The following is a 16,636-nucleotide window of genomic DNA, read 5'->3' as shown; positions in this document are numbered from 1 at the left end:
ATCTGCCACAACCAAGAAGAGTTTGGTCCCATCATCTCTGTAACTGCTCTTGGAGCAGTTGCAGGCTGTTATCACCTTCCCTCAACCCTTCCCTGAGATTCCCGTTCCCAGCTCCCACTTTCACTCAGTGTCTGCCAGGGCACTGGGAAACCACCCTCCTATGTGCACTGCTTCTTGATGGTTTGGACCTTATCATGGGGAACAGGATTTTGAGTCTCAGGGCTTCTGCAGCAAAAGTCCTTCTCTGCCTCCTTCAGTCTGAACTAAAACTTTGATTTAAACTCTGAACTCTGAAAAGGACTTTACAGCTGGAGCACTGTGTGGGGAGAGGCACTTTGCTGTAGCCCAGGACAGGGTACCTGGCAGCCTTGTGGAGGTCTGGGAATGTCTCCGTGCACCTCGCCTCTGTCTCCTCTCTTGCTCTTATCTATCCCACCAGTAACTCTCCAGACTTTGTGAAGCCTTTGGTTTCACTGCAGTACTTTGAGAAGCTGGAACTGGGCTCTACACTAGGATTTTCTTAGCCCAAATGTGAAAGGCTACGAGCCGGGGCTTTTGCTGTTTTAGTCACAGAATTCTCCAATGCAGGTCCAGTTGGACACCCCCAAGCCATTTTATGAAGAGCTTGGTCACAAGCTTGCCAATCACAGTTCCCCTGGTGGAATTCCATCTGTCTCAAACCATATTATTGCTTGGGTCATCCCTATTTCTGCTGTGCTTGTACCTGGGAACTTGGGCTGCTGCCCAGTTTTCACATCTTGGGTCTGATTATTTTTAACCTTGAGGAACAAAGGTTTCTTCAGTAGGCCACATGGCTGCATTGCTTTGAAAGGTTGGATGGGATGGGAAAAGATGCTGCTGCCACCGTGAACTCTTTGTCCCTCTTAGTTTTCAACACGTTTTCACTGTGCTGCATTACTAAGACAGCACTGAGATGAAATGCTGCACCTTTCCCAGCTTTTTATCATTTTAAAATGGCTGTGGTAGTATCCTGGAGGCTGACTGCCTCCAAGCTGTAACTTCCAAGCCGTAGACATGCAAGCGCCACTTCATATTGGTTTAGATTAGATATACCATTATCAGAGCCTTGATAAGAGTGGCCAAAGCGGCAGCTTGTACAGAGCCCTGACACTTGATAAAGCTTTCCATTAATGCCGTAATTCAGTGAAGGGCAGCCCTCAGCCCTTGTCATCTTATTACAAAGGTCCCAAAGGGAGCAAAGGCTCAGTATTGCTTCTCCAAGGGCAAGGCAGCCATTTCCCTGGTAGCGTGAGACCTGTCACTGCCTTCGCTTTGCTTGCCAGTGATGACCTGGGGAGCAGAGCTTCCTGAAGAGCTAGCATTTGCCATTGGGGTCCCGCCTCATTGCAGGAATAAAGCTGTTGGCCGTGCCACTCACCTCCCACTCTCTTGCCTCAAACACCTGCGGTGCAGTGCCATTACCTCTCTCCGGGCACACAGGCCCCTACTCAAGCCCTCAGAGGGCATGTATTGCCCTCGCAGCTTGGCCTTTGGTGGGATGAGGCTATCCTCCATCCCACTACCCAGCGTATGGAGTCAGGGCTGAAAATGGTGCTTGTTGCTTATGGAGCTAGTTTGTGACAGGACAGGGAAAGAAAATGTTGGGAAAGAAGTGGAGCCATTAGCAGTTAATGTTCTTGAAGGAGGGAGGTGTGGAAGAGTCCACCAAGGCAGAACCAGCGAACATTTAACCGATAAAAATGTGTTTCATCTCACCTGACCGCATGTCTGCAGTGCAGATGTTTCCATCTGATCCAGGCACATGTACAGCCCCTGAGACATAGTGGGGGTAAGCAAACCTTTGTCTGATCAAGTGGAGACTTGCATGTCGGGATGCAAAGAGCAGCAGCCTCCAAGCACCTACAGGGATTCAGATGAACTCCAGTCCTGGAGGGGTACCTGGCTGTGGCTCTGGGCCTGTGCTCACCTCTTCAGCTAGCCTATGCTCTTCTCGATCCTGATTTATCAAGCACAGTGGCTCACTTAATGATTTCTCACAGTGGATTGCAGTCAAGGAGAGGTACTCAGGCCCATACAGGCATGAGTAGGTGCCTGTCCATCTGTGTGCCCTACAACTTGCACGTGGGTCCTGATGTACAACCCATCTTACCACACACGTGCACTATACGAATGTCCCATTCCCTGAAATGGCTTTTCATAAATGTAATAACATTGTCAAAGCAATTGATTCGGTGTCCCATATACCCATAATATCTAATGGAGCCTCACACTCTAGGGTGACCATCACCCTGGTATCTTCACCTCTCCAGAGTGAATGTGCAGATGCACTGTGCCAAAGACCAGTGTTCCTGTCCCTCTCTGAGCCAAACATATAACCACAGTTTATATTTAAAATAAATGAAAGTCCAAACAAGAGCCCCTAAGATGACCTTCCTTGGCAGATGGTGCTCCTAGGCTGGGGAAAGCAATGACACAAGAGAGATGCACAAACCAGGTGCTTAGTGCTGAGGCATGACCCTGCCGCGAGGAGGGCAGAGTGAGAGGTTGTATGGGGTCTGAGAGCACCTGAGTTTTCACTGGGTTCATGGCCAGAGAAACGCTCCATGGGAAATGACCACAGTGCCAGCAAGGCCAGAGCTGTGGACAAAGTCCAGGATTGTCCCTGTGCGTGTACTGCTTGGTGCTGCTGCTGTGTTTGCTATAGTCAAACCACCTCCTTGAGCACAAGTATCCCTGTTTTATACATGATGCAGTGCATAGGGACTGAGTGACTTTCCTAAAGTCACCTGGAAAAGCTGATAAAGCAAACGTAACTGCTCAGCCTCCTCAGCATCTTCCTTGTCAAGTCCCTGGTGGGTGGCCACAGACCACATATCCTATGGGATTGCAGATAAAATTTGGCCCTGCTATTTAATATAATCTTTGGCATAGTAGGACCAGATTGCACAACCCTCTTCAGGTAATAGCGTCTTCAGTGTCCCACCATGGGAGCCAGCATTGCACAATCCCATCCTCACGCTCCCTTTCTGCTCTGCCGTTATGAGTGGGTCCTGCACTTTGGTCTACAAGATCCAAACCACAACACAGATGTCCTTGAGCCTGTTGTGAAACACCTCGTGGTGAGGAAAGAGCGTCGCACCCAGCTGTGGGGAGAGGGCTGATGCACTGGCACTCCTTGCTCTGCAAAATCACCAGACCAGACATAAAGGTGGAAAAGTATGCGTGGGCACATTTGTAGGTGAGAAGAGGTGTTGACCCACGTGGAAGTCCTACCTCATGTCAGCTGAGATACCTGTAATTCATATCAGTTTTAGAAAGAGGGAAGAAGAGCCACATTTGCTGTAACAAAGGGGCAGCTTCGTGCACTTTAATTAATTTATAATTTACATTTCTGCCTTATGTCTCTTGACATGAGGTTTGAACATATTATGGGTGTGCATCTGCCTGTGCAGCTACAGACACCCTCTGCAAACTTCCTAGTTCCCTTCCTGCTATGGGTCCCTGAACCTCACTGATGTGTGGGTCTGCCTCTGAGAAAGGCAGGACTAAAATAGTTTGATTTCTGGCCAAAACCTTGCCATTTTTACCTGGAATTTCCTTGTTTTCTCTGTGAAAGTTCATGCTTCTGTGCATCAGAGGAGAGGGGGACACATAACTCCTTCATTTGCCCCCAGAGACAAGCTTATATATTTTTTCTCAGACAACATAACATGCTTTCCACCGGGACATACTCTGTATGGGGTAGTAAGTGGCACTGCAAAACCCCAAACATCACCCACTTACTGGACCTGCCTGGCATTGCTTGGGTCTCTTATAGGTGTGAAAACTTTTGTTTGTGTATGGTTTGCAGACACCAGCCAGCTCGTGGGCAGAGACAGGACTGGGAGACAAGGGGGAGATTTTTGTGCTTTCCAGGCTTACGTGATTTATTTTTTTTTAATCAAATTTGGTGTGTTCTGGTCCTGATTGTGAATTGGGGTCTTTCCATGTGCCCTTTTCCCAGTCTGTCCCTGGCAGTAGGCTCCAGAGACCCCCAGCGGAGGAAGGACCAGGCTGGAAGGAGGGTGATAAAACCCCAGGACGGATCTCAGGGAGAAGATGGGGTGAACATGAACAACCTCTTTCCTACCTCAATAAGCCCTTGCGTTGGCTCAGACCATGCACCTTCATAGCCTGGCATCCTGCTGCAGGATGTTGCCCCTGCCTCCTCTTCCTCAGCTCCAAAATGGGGCTTTTGGGAGAGGTGCTTCCTGGCTGTTGCTTGAAATCCCAGTGGGATGGCTGGGTGTCCGTGTCCCAAAAAAGCGGAGGGACCTGTGCGAGGGTGGGAAAGGCAGGGTGCAAGCAGACCAAGGCTCCCCCGAGGAGTTTGTGCATCTCCTCCGTGGATGCAAGGCGTTGCCGCCATCTAGTGACATTCGCTGGTGGCTCTGGCCCAGCCTGTGGTCCCCAGCGCTCCTGTGCCTGGGGATGTTCTGCTGGGGGTATGGAAAGGGGACCCAAACCCAACGTCTTACTTGTGCTTGGGCCATATAGAGGGGCCCCGTTGGTGGAGACGATAGAAATCTGCTCAGCAAACATGCAGCTGAGAGCAATGCTTTCCTTCAGGCACTGTGACGTTTTCTGGGCCGAGACCTGAAATTCTGGGGGGGCTGGCTCAGGAAAAAAGTTGGTTTCTCACTGCTGTATGTGTCCTTCTGCTTCCTTGGTCCTCGCCACACTTTGGGATGCTTTTGGTGGGTGGAGAGGCTGAGGAAATTCTGTCTGGAGGGATGAAAACCCACGCAGCATGAAAAAAAGTTGGAAAAGTCTGACAGCAGCCTTGGCTGGGGTTTGCAAGTACATCTGGTTTCTGACAGGTGAATCCAAAGAGCATGAACCGCTCAGAACAGACAAGGTCCAAAGTGGAAATGCAAATCCCAGCAGGCATATGGAGGCACTGGGCAAGACCAAGTTAATTACAAGCTGTTATATTTTCCAGCTCTTGGTCCGTTGCTGCAGTGGCTGAGCCCCGGTGGGCTGATGTGCAGCAGCACGGGCACACTCTTCCCCTCCTTTCTTTTAAAATTCAAAATAATATTAAAGAAATGGTGCTTTAGACATGAATGCATGGAGCTTGCAGGGCCAAGCATGGGAAAAGCCCTCCTAATAAATGTCATTGTTGTCCCGGTGTGTGTCCCAGCTGTGTCCCCTGTGCTCTGTGCTCACCTGTGGCTGCCACATAAGCAATCCCTGCCATCACAGCATTAACCGATGATCTCATTAGCGAGGGCTGTCACCGCTGATAGGCCCAGGGCATAGATAAAGCTGGGGCAACAGCCGTGCTGCTATTTCTATCTCCAAGTGCAGAATGGTGGGTATTCTGGTATTACTCTTATTCTTTTTTTTTTGCAGGGTTCCTGCATGCACCCCAGAGGTCTGGAATGTTGAAGAGATCATCAGTCTGACTCCAAGCTCTTCACTTGAAAAAAACCAAAAAAATTCAGATGAATCAGTGAAGTTATCATCTCACACAGCTAATGCACACATTAAAAGTATTAGATGTACAGTGAGTAAATGCCTAGAGGCATAAAGTTGTATGGTGGTGGGAGTAGGTGAGGTCCCACTGGGGTGTGATAGGTGACCTTTGTGAAGATGCTCAGATGAACACTGCTGATACTAAATTATTACACTGGTAATAAAAACTATCAGCTTGTGCAGCTCTTCCTAGGGATTTGATCCTTTCCTTGTTCTAGCTTAAATTTGAGCTGGGCTCAAAGTGTCCTCTGCCTCTGCATGGGCAGAGAATGCTGCAAGGAAGGAAAATCCCAAATTCACCTTGGCATCTTGTCATGGGAGAGGTTAGGGTAGAGGAAGTGAATCACGTATCCTGCAGTGTTTAGTATTTTCTTTCTTTCTATTACTTCACTGTTTTCTCCGCTGCTTGAAGTTTTTTGAATCAGCTACCACTGGAGCACAATGAGGGGGAAAAACCTTTCGGAGGTGGTAAATGAGGAAAGGACTAGTAACTAACCTGACTGGGTATTAAAAGATCATTTCCCTTCCAAAAATACACAGGGCATTAAAAACGTACAGGATTGAGAACATCAACTCTTTACATCACTTTGCCAAAGTGGGATTTGTCCTGCACATTGGAGCCAGCTGAGGCGAGTGGCTGATGTCCTCGAAATGGAGCCAAGGCTCCATTTCAGGGACATCGGCCACTCGCCTCAGCTTGCCAGGTGACCCTGGAGGCTTTTGGTGACTCCAGGGATGGCCCTGGGGAGGTTTCACCACCGATTTAAACCCAAGCCATCCCTGAAGAGCAAAGTCCTGCCCTGCTGCCTGTCTTTTCCAGCTCTGTGTGAAAGGACTTGGATGCACATTTGGGATGGGGATGGACCCCCATTCGGACGGGGTCAGAAACCCACTGCTGTGAGGACCCAGTGGTTGCAGGTACGGGGAGGACCCTTAGACCACAACATGTTTGGGTGCCTCAGGCTTCATCTTTGCAACGCGATGAGAAATGTTGGGCACAGAGATATCCCTATGGTGGGAAGTTGCAGGCTGGTTGGGTGATATAATTTAAATAATTATAAATAAGTAGCTCCATTTCTAATTGATTTCCTAGAGGTAGTCTGAAAATGGAGACTATTATCACCGCTCTGGCCCACTGGGTAAGCTCAGACGTGTTCCAAAAAGCTGCTCTTTGCTTCCTCCTCTGTTACATCTTCTCTGTTTGACCCTGAGCAACACTGTCAAGGGCAACTTTGCCCAGAGCCTGAATTTATCTTCTGCCTCCCTCTGAGGAGCTGGCAGAAACAGTCCTTTCTGGACGCTGTGTGTAGAAAAGCCCCTTTCCACATTGGTGCTCAGGGCAAGGACTGGACCACTGTCTCCCAGAGACTTTTCTCATGGCTTCAGTTACTCACCAGAGTTAAAAGAGGCAACGTATGTTGGGTCGGCTTCCAATGTGTCCCTGACTGCAGACGTGGGCTTCTGACTCGTGGCTGGCTGTTATCAGCCATCCTTTGTACCTCTGTACCTTGCCTTCCTGGGCTGAAGTCCCCACGCACACTCCAGCGGCACATGCTGCGCTTCACGCTGGGTCCACGCAGCCACCAGCCCTGTGCTGACCTTGCCCTTTAAAAAACACGTATTATTTATTAAACTGAAAAATAAGAAAAGGGATGCACAGCCCTTCCCTGCAAAGGAGAACTCATTTTTTTTGCACAGGCCCCTTTTTTTGCACATGTCCCGTCACCCTCATGTGCCTCAGTTTCTCCATTGGTGGGACGGGGCTGTTATGGCATCCCAGCCTCGCAGGTTGGACGCAGCTGAATTACAGACTGATTTTGGTTGGAAAGGACCTTTGGAGGTTTCTGACCCAAACCCTGCTTTAAGCAGGTTCAATCTCAAATTTAAATCCAACCTCACAGTTAAATCAGGTGTCTCAGTGCTCTCACAGGTGAATTTTGAGTTTCTCCAAGGTGATACTAGAGACAATAAGCTCTCCAAGCCCCGTGCTCAGTCACCCTCACGCTTAAAAGCTATCTCCTAATATTTAACTAGATTTCCCCCTGGCTGCAGCTCGTGCCTGCTGCTCCTTGCCCCGCTGCCCGGCACCAGCAGGAACAGTTTGACTCCATCTTTCCCACGTATTCCCATTCCCAGGCTTGGTGTAGGGCAGCCACGTCCGCCGGCTGCGCCGCGGCGAGGGGAACCTTGGTGAGTCGCAACGGGGAGAAGTTTTCCATGAGCACAAGTGCAAAGGGTGGCTGAGTTGCAAGCGGCGGTGGCGGCAAGGCGAGTTGCTCAGCCACTTTCCTGCCTCTGCGTGGGGTCAAACGACCTTGTGCCGTGCCGTGCCGTGCCGAGGGGCTGCACCGTTGGCCAGAGTGCCCCAGGTGGGAATGGCTGCGGGGGGTTCATGGGATCGGGGTGAGAGAGGGCCTCTCCCGGCAGCACCCGCGGCTGCTCGGTGGGATTTGCATGAGTCGGGTGGATTTAGCTCAGCCCTTCCTACACTGAGTTAAATCCTGTCCTCAGTTTAACCCCTTTGAACAAAATCAGCCTTCTCTCAAAACGTATTTCCTTTTTTTTTTTTTTTTATTTTAAAACTCCAGCTTTTGCAAATAGCCTGCAGGGGACATGACGTGCTCGCGGTGACTTCTGCGCTGTCAGGGCTTTTGCTCAGGCTGGGAAGTGTCTCCGGGGCAGGGTGGGAAGGGCACAGGGAAAGCAGGACGAGGAGGCTCCTGTCACCTCCCTGCAAATCTCAGGCAGTGTTTCCACCACCCACAAAACGCCGCGTGCCCTCCGCCAGCTCTGTCCACTCCAGCTCCCCACAGTGTGAGATTTTTTTAGGGGAAAAAGCATTTTCTTCCCTGAGGAGCTGTCTGTCCACACGACAAGCTTTGGGGGGGGGGGACGATAAGCTTGGGATGCAGGGCTGTCCCCGGTGGGGGGGGACGCTCTGGGGCCCTGGCAGTGACTGCGGTGCATCCCCAGGACCCATGGAGTACGTCAGCACGCGGGGAGGCACAGGGGCTGTCGACTTTGAGGGAGCGCTCTTCTCTGGCTACGCACCTGACGGGGGCCTCTTCATGCCCCAGAGCATCCCCTCAGTGGACGGGGACACCCTGCGGAGGTGGAGCTGCCTCTCCTACCAGGAGCTGGTAAAGGAGCTGTGCTCCCTCTTCATCGCATCCGAGCTGGTCCCGAGGAGCACGCTCAACGGTGAGCCTCAGCCATGCAGGGAGCTGCTTGCAGGGAAGTTCACAAAGATTTTGGGGCCTTCAGATGCATCTGCCTGCCTTCGCCCCATCCTCTTCGCAGGCCCCAGAGGATAGAGCCTGTTGCACCACTTCCTGCTCCTTTCCATACCCTCTTCTCTGTCACCTTGCTGTGTCTTGTTACCTTCTGGAAAAGGTGTCCCCTGTGTGCAAATAGGGATTGTGGTGACTGCAATAGCAATGGCTGATGCTGTGGTTCTGCTCACTGCTCCAGACCTGCCCTCCCACCAGGGCTTTCCGCTGCTCCACGCTCTCATTGAGGTCCAATTTTTAATGCTTTTAATATTTAACAGCTATCACTTCCACTAGAGGGCAGCTACAACCTCTATCTCAACAGCACGTTATGACAAAATTTGAGTTTCCTGTATTTTATAGTTTAAGAGTTTGCTCTGATTGTGTCGGGTGTCCCCTGGGGTCTCTCACCACAGAGCTATCAAAGACAGTAGAGCGGGCTGGTTTACTCCTAATAACTAAGAATAACTTTTTGGATATCTGTCACCTCTTCGGCAACTGAGAGTGGGTTATGCAAAAAGCTTTCCAGGAACATGAAGAGCACAGATGCAGGAAGCCATGGGTCAGAAAAATACTCCTTTACCCAATCTAACAGCCCCTTTAACTATTTCCCCTCTAGACCTGATCGACAGGGCCTTCAGCAGGTTCAGACACAAGGACGTCGTCCATCTGTCCAGGCTGAAAGATGGGCTGAATGTTTTGGAGCTGTGGCACGGGGTTACTTATGCTTTTAAGGATCTGTCCTTGTCCTGCACGGGGCAGTTTTTGCAGTACTTCTTGGAGAAAAGGCAGAAGCATGTCACTATTCTGGTGGGTGAGTATATACGAGGTAAAACTTCAGGGCAGGTTTTTACCTTCAGAGCCATCATCCCACGGCCCTCCCCATAGATGTCCTGGGGTGGTATTGCCTCCTGGGTGGCTGGTGAGTGATATCCAGGCAATGCCAGGGTGACTGCTCTAGCCAAAAACATCTCATGGATCATTTTTGCATCTTTTTCTTAAAGTGCAGTGACGCAGCGTTCACTGATGCATCAATTTTTTGCTTTTCTTGGTTCTACCTCACTTTGGAACAGGGACTTCAGGGGACACAGGGAGTTCAGCCATCGAGAGCGTGAGAGGGCAGAAGAACATGGACATCTTTGTTCTGCTGCCCAAGGGGTACTGCACCCAGATACAGGAACTTCAGATGACCACTGTCATTGAAGACAACGTCCATGTCTTTGCTGGTTAGCATTACTGTTGGACTGTCCACTTTATGGCCCTGCTCTGTCAAAACCATGACCCTAAAAGTCTCAGGGGGCTGCTGCTTTTCCAGCTGCAGCCAGCTGGGTCATTGCCATTATGGCCACCATGCCCAGATGTCTGGCTAACAGGACCCTATAGCAGATGTCCCCACTTTGGTGGAGAGTGGTTCAAGGCTTCCTTTTCACTTGGTCACAGACCAGAGCTGCCTCCATGCAGGTGGTTGGTGCTTCACTGCACTGAAGTCAGCACCATTTCTTGGCACTAAAAGGATCAACAGTGACCCCTTCCCTCTGGACCCTCACATTCATGGGTGGTCCATCCCCTACCTCTGCGCCATCCCCATGGTGGGGATCACCACGGGGTGCTTGAGCTGTCCCATGGACTCCTCTGCTCAGCCAGGTCTCACTTTGGCATCTCACAGGGGATGCGGGCATTTGCCTTCCTGGCAAATATATGCTTGGCGTAAATGAGAGCGCAGTGTGATGTCTGCAGAAACCACCCAGCACCCACGTGGTGATACTCAACCCCTGGCTGGTACAGCCCCCCAGGCAAACGGGCAGCTCAGGACACCCCTGGCGGCAGCAAAACCCAGGGCTTGAGACTGACCCTGTTTCTGAGCAGAAATACCTTGTGCCTGATGCGCTGATGTTGGCAGATCTAATCTTTCCTTTCTCCTTTTGACAGCTCATGGGAACAGCGATGAAATCGATGAGCCGATCAAGGAACTGTTCGCTGATGTTGATTTTGCCAGAAAATACAATCTGATGAGCTTGAATTCGGTCAATTGGTCTAGGATTATGGTGCAGATTGCTCACCACTTCTATGCTTACTTCCAGTGTGCCCCCTCCCTGGATACCACCCCGCTGCCAGTGGTGGAAATTGTTGTGCCAACAGGAGGAGGAGGAAATATCACAGGTGAAGGGAAAAAAGATAGGTTAGATATGGAAGAGAGAGAGTGCTGTGACCTATGGACTAAAAGCACTTTGCAGATGCTGGGTATTGCTATTTATTAAAACACCCACTCTCTGGTAGGATTTCTTCAGAACCACTTATATTTTATTACTCATGTGTGGCTATTACTCATTTAGATGTCACTGATGCAAGGTGCAGAAAATCCCACACCACCCCTTGATGATGGCTGTAGCTATCTTGAGGATGGGCACATTAGAAGAGGACAGAATGTTTTTGATCCAGAAAAGAGGGAAAATACCATGGCTCTGATTTCCTAAGTGAGACATTAACAGAGGTGTGGAGTCCTGCCTGATCCTATTCTGGTTTGCATGGTAGTGAGCAGTCAAGAGAACCACTCTTAATTGCATAATCTGGCCTTCTAAATGTGAATCCTTGATTGCCTCCATCCCAAAATAGGCATACAACTGTCTTATGAAAGCAATAAAGAATTCCACACACTCAACTGCATTCACTGTATTTCCAGGCTGCACGTCTGAGGCAGCATTAACAAGCTGCAAGAACCCAAAAGCTTCCTCTCTCTTGCTTGAATGGCAGCTACCTGACCTCTCGGTCCCCTGCCCATCTGTCTTTAATTGTGGAGATGCCCAATGGTCAGTGTTCGACGGCAGGTGGAGCATTGCATCCCTGGTTTTTAGAATCTGGTGCTCTACCAAAACATTAAAGACAGATATCTCAGAGTCCATTAGGGAATGTCATTTGTGTCTGCTTCTGAAGTACATGCTCAATCAATTTGTACAATGACTTCGTCGCTAAATCTCCTTTGAATGTTTCTTCATCAAGCACGCATGTATTTTTTCACTTTTTTTCAGCTGGTTGTATTGCCCAGAAAATGGGTCTCCCGATTCGACTTGTTGCTGTGGTTAACAGCAATGACATCATTCATAGGACTGTTCAACATGGAGATTTCTCACTGTCAGAGAGCGTGAAGGCTACATTAGCATCAGCCATGGATATTCAGGTATGTAATGAATTGGCCAAAATGGGAAAATACCAAATATTATATAGTTTTATATTTTTTCCCTCGTACTCTGTTGTACCTGGTTTATGAGGGCATAATTCCGACACTGGCAATGCTTCTCAGCAATGCAGTAAGAGGTGTGACTCATATTGAGCATTTATGCTGCAGACTGCTGAGCTGAGAGAGATCAAACACCTTCTTCCTCACTTTTTAGGGCTTGACTTTGTAGTCTTCATTGTTAAATGCTGGGTTTCTGGGGTTTCATTATGTGCAAGGTTCGCAACGGAGGGGGACATTTTCTCAAAATGTGGCACTTAGAAAATTATAAATCTCGTCATGTCTCAAGGGCTTTGTTGATGCTTCTGAAAGGCTCCACCAAGAGCAAGAGAAGAGACCAGGAAGAAGGCAGGGAAGCCCAGAAGAAATGCCTCATCTATGGCCATCTGCAGCTTGCTCAGAGCAAAACAAGTCTCAGCAGGCAGGCAAAGGCCTCAGAAATGAAAAGTCATGGAGGTAGAGAAACCAAACACCTGGAAACAAATACCTCCCATTTCATACCTACCCCGTGATCCACAGGGATTGGATCTGCTTCCAAACAAGTGGCCAAAGTGTGAAACACTTGGTGGTGTATCACTGTGGCCTTAAGCTACCTGGATTTTACAAAAGCTATGCACTGGGAAGACATTATGCCCCTATCACCAGGCTGCTGTGGTCTGCAGCTTGACTTTCTTCCCGAGGCATGAATTTATGGGGCTCCTCAGAACTCAAAGAGTAGCTGGGCTCCTCTCTTGGCCCATGTCCCTTCAGTAGCACTGGTCTGCTGAGGCACCTAAGCATGTGCCAGACTTTGGGATCATGAGGAAAGGTAGCCAGGCGAGGTCATGCCCAGAGATTCCCAAGGAACTGGATGGGTGTATCCCTCTGCACATCCCTCTCCACGGCTGCATGGGACATCATTGTTCAGCTCACATGTGAAGCATTCATGCAAATATTTCCATAGCTCAACAGATCATTCATGCTGGAAGGGAATTCGGGAGGTCTCTAGTTAGGACCTCCTCAAAGAAGGGTCAGTCCTGAGGTCACACTGGGTTGCTCAGGGCTTTGTCCAGTAGGGTGTTGGAAAGAGAGTGCACAACCTTTTCAGGTTGCCTCTTCTGCAGATTACGCTAAAGCAGAGAAAACTTTCCAGTTAGACACTAACTGAAGAGTTGAAGGTGAAGCAGAAAGTCTAGGTCAGGAAGCACCACTCAGCTCATGTCCGCATGCCAAAACCTTCCTTGGGAACAGTCCTCCGCATGACCTGTCCTCCAAACTGGGCCCTGATGTTCTCCTGGATAACTCCAGTTGCACAGGACAAAACCACAGCAGATAGCTGGCTAATAATGGCAAGGCCAGTTCTTGCACCACTGTCCTGGCCCAGTTTGATTTAGAGGTGTCAATGCAGTGATCTGTAGTGGAAACCATAAAGCTGGTACAAATGGAGGGTGAAGGGGAAGGTCTGGATGTGGGAGCAGCAGAAGGAAGGACAGGAGAAGGGGCATCAGGAGGACAGTGCCGGAAGCACCTGCGGTAGCAGGTCATCGAAGTCCAGGCATGCTGACACGTAGCTTCTCAGGACAGCCAGGTTGGGAAGCGGAGGACAACCTGAAACAGGGGACAGCCTAAAGCAAAGGGCAGGCTACGCCCAGACTAGACTGAAGATTATAGGCTGGAGGCTCTGGGAGATGGTAGTGGGAAGACGAAGAACAGGACTGGGGCCGAAGAACAGGACTGGGGCCGTAAGCCACCCAGATAAGGACACAAAAGGCTGAGTAGGTCCTGATGACTCACCAAGGTAGGACAGGATGGAGAGACAAAAGGTCACAGGCACTGTCAGCTGCTGAAAGGTATAAAGAGCTCATCCAAAACCAGCACTTGAACCCAGTAGATGTGATGAGGACTCGGTAGTCAATGCCCCTTGTCCTGTCTGTCCCTACAAGGTATCTTGGCCAAACCACCTGGATGAATGTTTCTTGGTGCTCGTGAGCATGCAGGAATGAGACGGTGAGCGGTGAAATTGGTTTGGGACCCTCCTGTATGGTCTTGCACCAAGTTTTGCTGCAGTGTTGCAACACCGATTGCTACATAGCCATGCAGGCCAGTCAGGCCCTATATGTGCCTTATATGTTCATAAAGATTATCAGTCAGCCCTGCAGGGAGCAGGGTGTCTCATTAAGTCACGCGGGAGCTGAGTGACTCACAACAGCATCTGCAACACTGAGTAAACAGCTGGATATTTCTGGTTCTCAAATACATAGTATGTTATTAGCCTGGGTTCCTCAAGGTGATGCTACAGTTGTGGTCACACCATTGATTTATCAGTTGCCACTTCATTAGTTTTTTTTTTAATCTGATGGTCACTGCCAGACTGCTCTGACAGGTCAGAGGTCTGAAAGACATCGTGTTCCCAAAGACTTGTCTTGGGAAGTAGGTATGCAGGGGGAAGACACAAAGTCCACCCCAGCTTCCACCAAGAAAAACGCAGCAGTAGGATCTTGACCCTAATTAGACATCAGAGAATCCACACAGGTGCTCTCCCCCCTGAGACAGACGCTTGAATTTCCGCAGCTCACCTATTGTCTTGTTATCCCAGGAGCCTTACAACATGGAGAGGATCCTCTGGCTGCTCTCAGGCTCTGACAGCAGCCTGATGAAAACGCTTATGGAGCGATTCAGCATGTCGAAAAGCCTTAAGCTGCCGGAGGATTTGCACAGAAAGGTCAGTTCCTCACACATGCGGCACCTTGTGTGTGTGTAAGGAGATTTACTGCTACTGCTACCAGTTGTTTTCTACTCATTTTCATAATAAAAATATCATTGTGTAAAGTTTCCAACCAAAAATTTAAGCTTGAGGCCAGAGGAGTTTTATATCAGTGTGTGTGCATGGAGATGTTAAAATGCCTTTTTAAATTACTTCTTTTTTTTCTTTAAGTAACCTCTCTCTTCTTTGCAAAACTGATTAAAAACTGCCTACAATTATTTAAGTAGAATATGCAACCACCCCTTCCTTGGCCACTCCAGTGCCTTTGCACCGAGGCATCGTGTAGCAGGTGCCGGCACAAATCGAGCGTGGCTCTTGGGAGGGTGTCTGCTGGGTTTGGGGCTGCAATTCAGCCTCGGTGTTGTGGCAAATGGGAACGCGAACACAAAGCAGAGAGAAATACAAAAGAAAACCAAACGTCTGAGTTGCGAGGCTCTTTGGGACAGATGCAAAGTCCCGCCTCTTCCCATCCAACACATGCTGTCCCCCACTGAGCATCCTTCGCCTGGCACCCGCTCCTGCTTGCGCAGTAGCAAAATAGGTACTAAAAGATTGCATTATTAAAAGAAAGGAGAGCTATTACACTGAGGTGGGTTTAATAAGCCCTCAGAAACTCCCTTGGAGCATGCAAATAGCAGCGCAGAGCTGAGGAGCTGAGTCTCGGCTCCTCTCCACCCACACTTCCAGCAGCTGGGGCTGGAAACCCCTTGCTCACACCCTGGCCCTGCAGCCATTTTCAACAGTACCTCATCCCCCAGCTGCAGCAGCAACCTCTTTTCCTTCGGTCCCTGGGGATCTTCATCCTCCAGCCTCCCTGTTTCAAACTGTTTTGCTGAATGCCTGTGGCACAAGCCCGGCTGGGAACGTGTGGCGTGGTGAAGCCCTGTGTAAACCTCCCTGTTCCCCCTGGGGCCACAGCTTTCCAAGACCCTGCGGTCATGCTCAGCCTCCGATGAGGACATCGTGCAAGCCATGCAACGCTGCTGGGAGGAAAACCGCTACCTGCTGTGCCCCCACTCTGCTGTGGCTGCTCACTACCACTACTCGCAGCCAGCCAGGTAAGGACAGCCATGGTCAGGAGCACTGGGGACCAGAGCACCACTTCCCCCTTGCTCCTGCAGCATCTCCAGCTCAGGGCTTGCTTACGTCAAAAGTTTTCTTCCTTTTCTTTCCTTTTCAGCACGCCCCGGTGTTGCTTAGCTCCGGCCTCTGCAGCCAAATTTCAGGATGCCCTGCTCCAAGCCGGCCTGGTTCCCCAGCTCCCTCCTGAAATCACTGCCTTAACAGCAATGAAGACGAGGTCCACCCCCCTGGAGCGGGGGCAGGACTGGGCACAGGTGCTCCGGGAGCAGATTGAAGTCGTGGCACAGCGGCGGCAGGCAATGGGGTGTCCATCAGCCCCCCCGGGACGGCATGGGATCACCAGGCAGGGAGTCACGCAGACCTGAGCTACCGGGGCACGGCTGGCCGATGCCTCCCAGGGCTCATTTTCTATCCCTAGGAGAGCCCGATGTTATGCTGGGAGAGGAGCCTCCGGTCTCTGTGCAATGAATTATTAGCAGGAACACACTTCACCATTGAATTATATAGACTATTTAGTAACATTTTCAGTAAAGAGCTCTGCAGTTGTATACTCTTTTTCCCGGAAATTAATAAAAATTCATTGGAACTCTGAATAAACCCACCTGTTCCATCATTACATGCTATTACAAAAAGCTCCCTTAGCACTACTCACAGTCACCATCTTCCTGAGCATTATCCAGTGATTCTGGCCCCGCGTGAGGATGTTCAGCCCAGTGGTCCCAGTACCACCTAAGATGCTGAATGAGAAATGCATGCAGGGCTGGGGTGGATCCGCTTTACTCATCCCCATAGTTTAAGCAGTGCCAGGCA

General features: G+C 50.0%; 1 protein-coding gene across 1 annotated transcript; it reads left to right on the top strand.

The window, feature by feature from the left end:
• The first annotated feature begins 8,447 nt into the window (after positions 1–8,447).
• THNSL2 (threonine synthase like 2) lies at positions 8,448–16,413 on the top strand. Its single transcript, XM_082482872.1, has 8 exons — positions 8,448–8,700; positions 9,388–9,582; positions 9,842–9,994; positions 10,698–10,928; positions 11,795–11,943; positions 14,576–14,701; positions 15,662–15,801; positions 15,924–16,413. Exons 1-8 carry the CDS (start codon positions 8,478–8,480, stop codon positions 16,189–16,191), a joined length of 1,485 nt encoding a protein of 494 aa, XP_082338998.1. The 5' UTR covers positions 8,448–8,477; the 3' UTR covers positions 16,192–16,413.
• Positions 16,414–16,636: the final 223 nt, after the last annotated feature.

This window comes from Vanellus vanellus (genome assembly GCF_965231255.1).
Source record: "Vanellus vanellus genome assembly, chromosome: 4".
Classification (NCBI taxonomy): Eukaryota; Metazoa; Chordata; class Aves; order Charadriiformes; family Charadriidae; genus Vanellus; species Vanellus vanellus.
The sequence above is the reverse complement of the archived record's forward strand: the minus strand, read 5'-3'. Positions and strand labels throughout refer to the sequence as shown.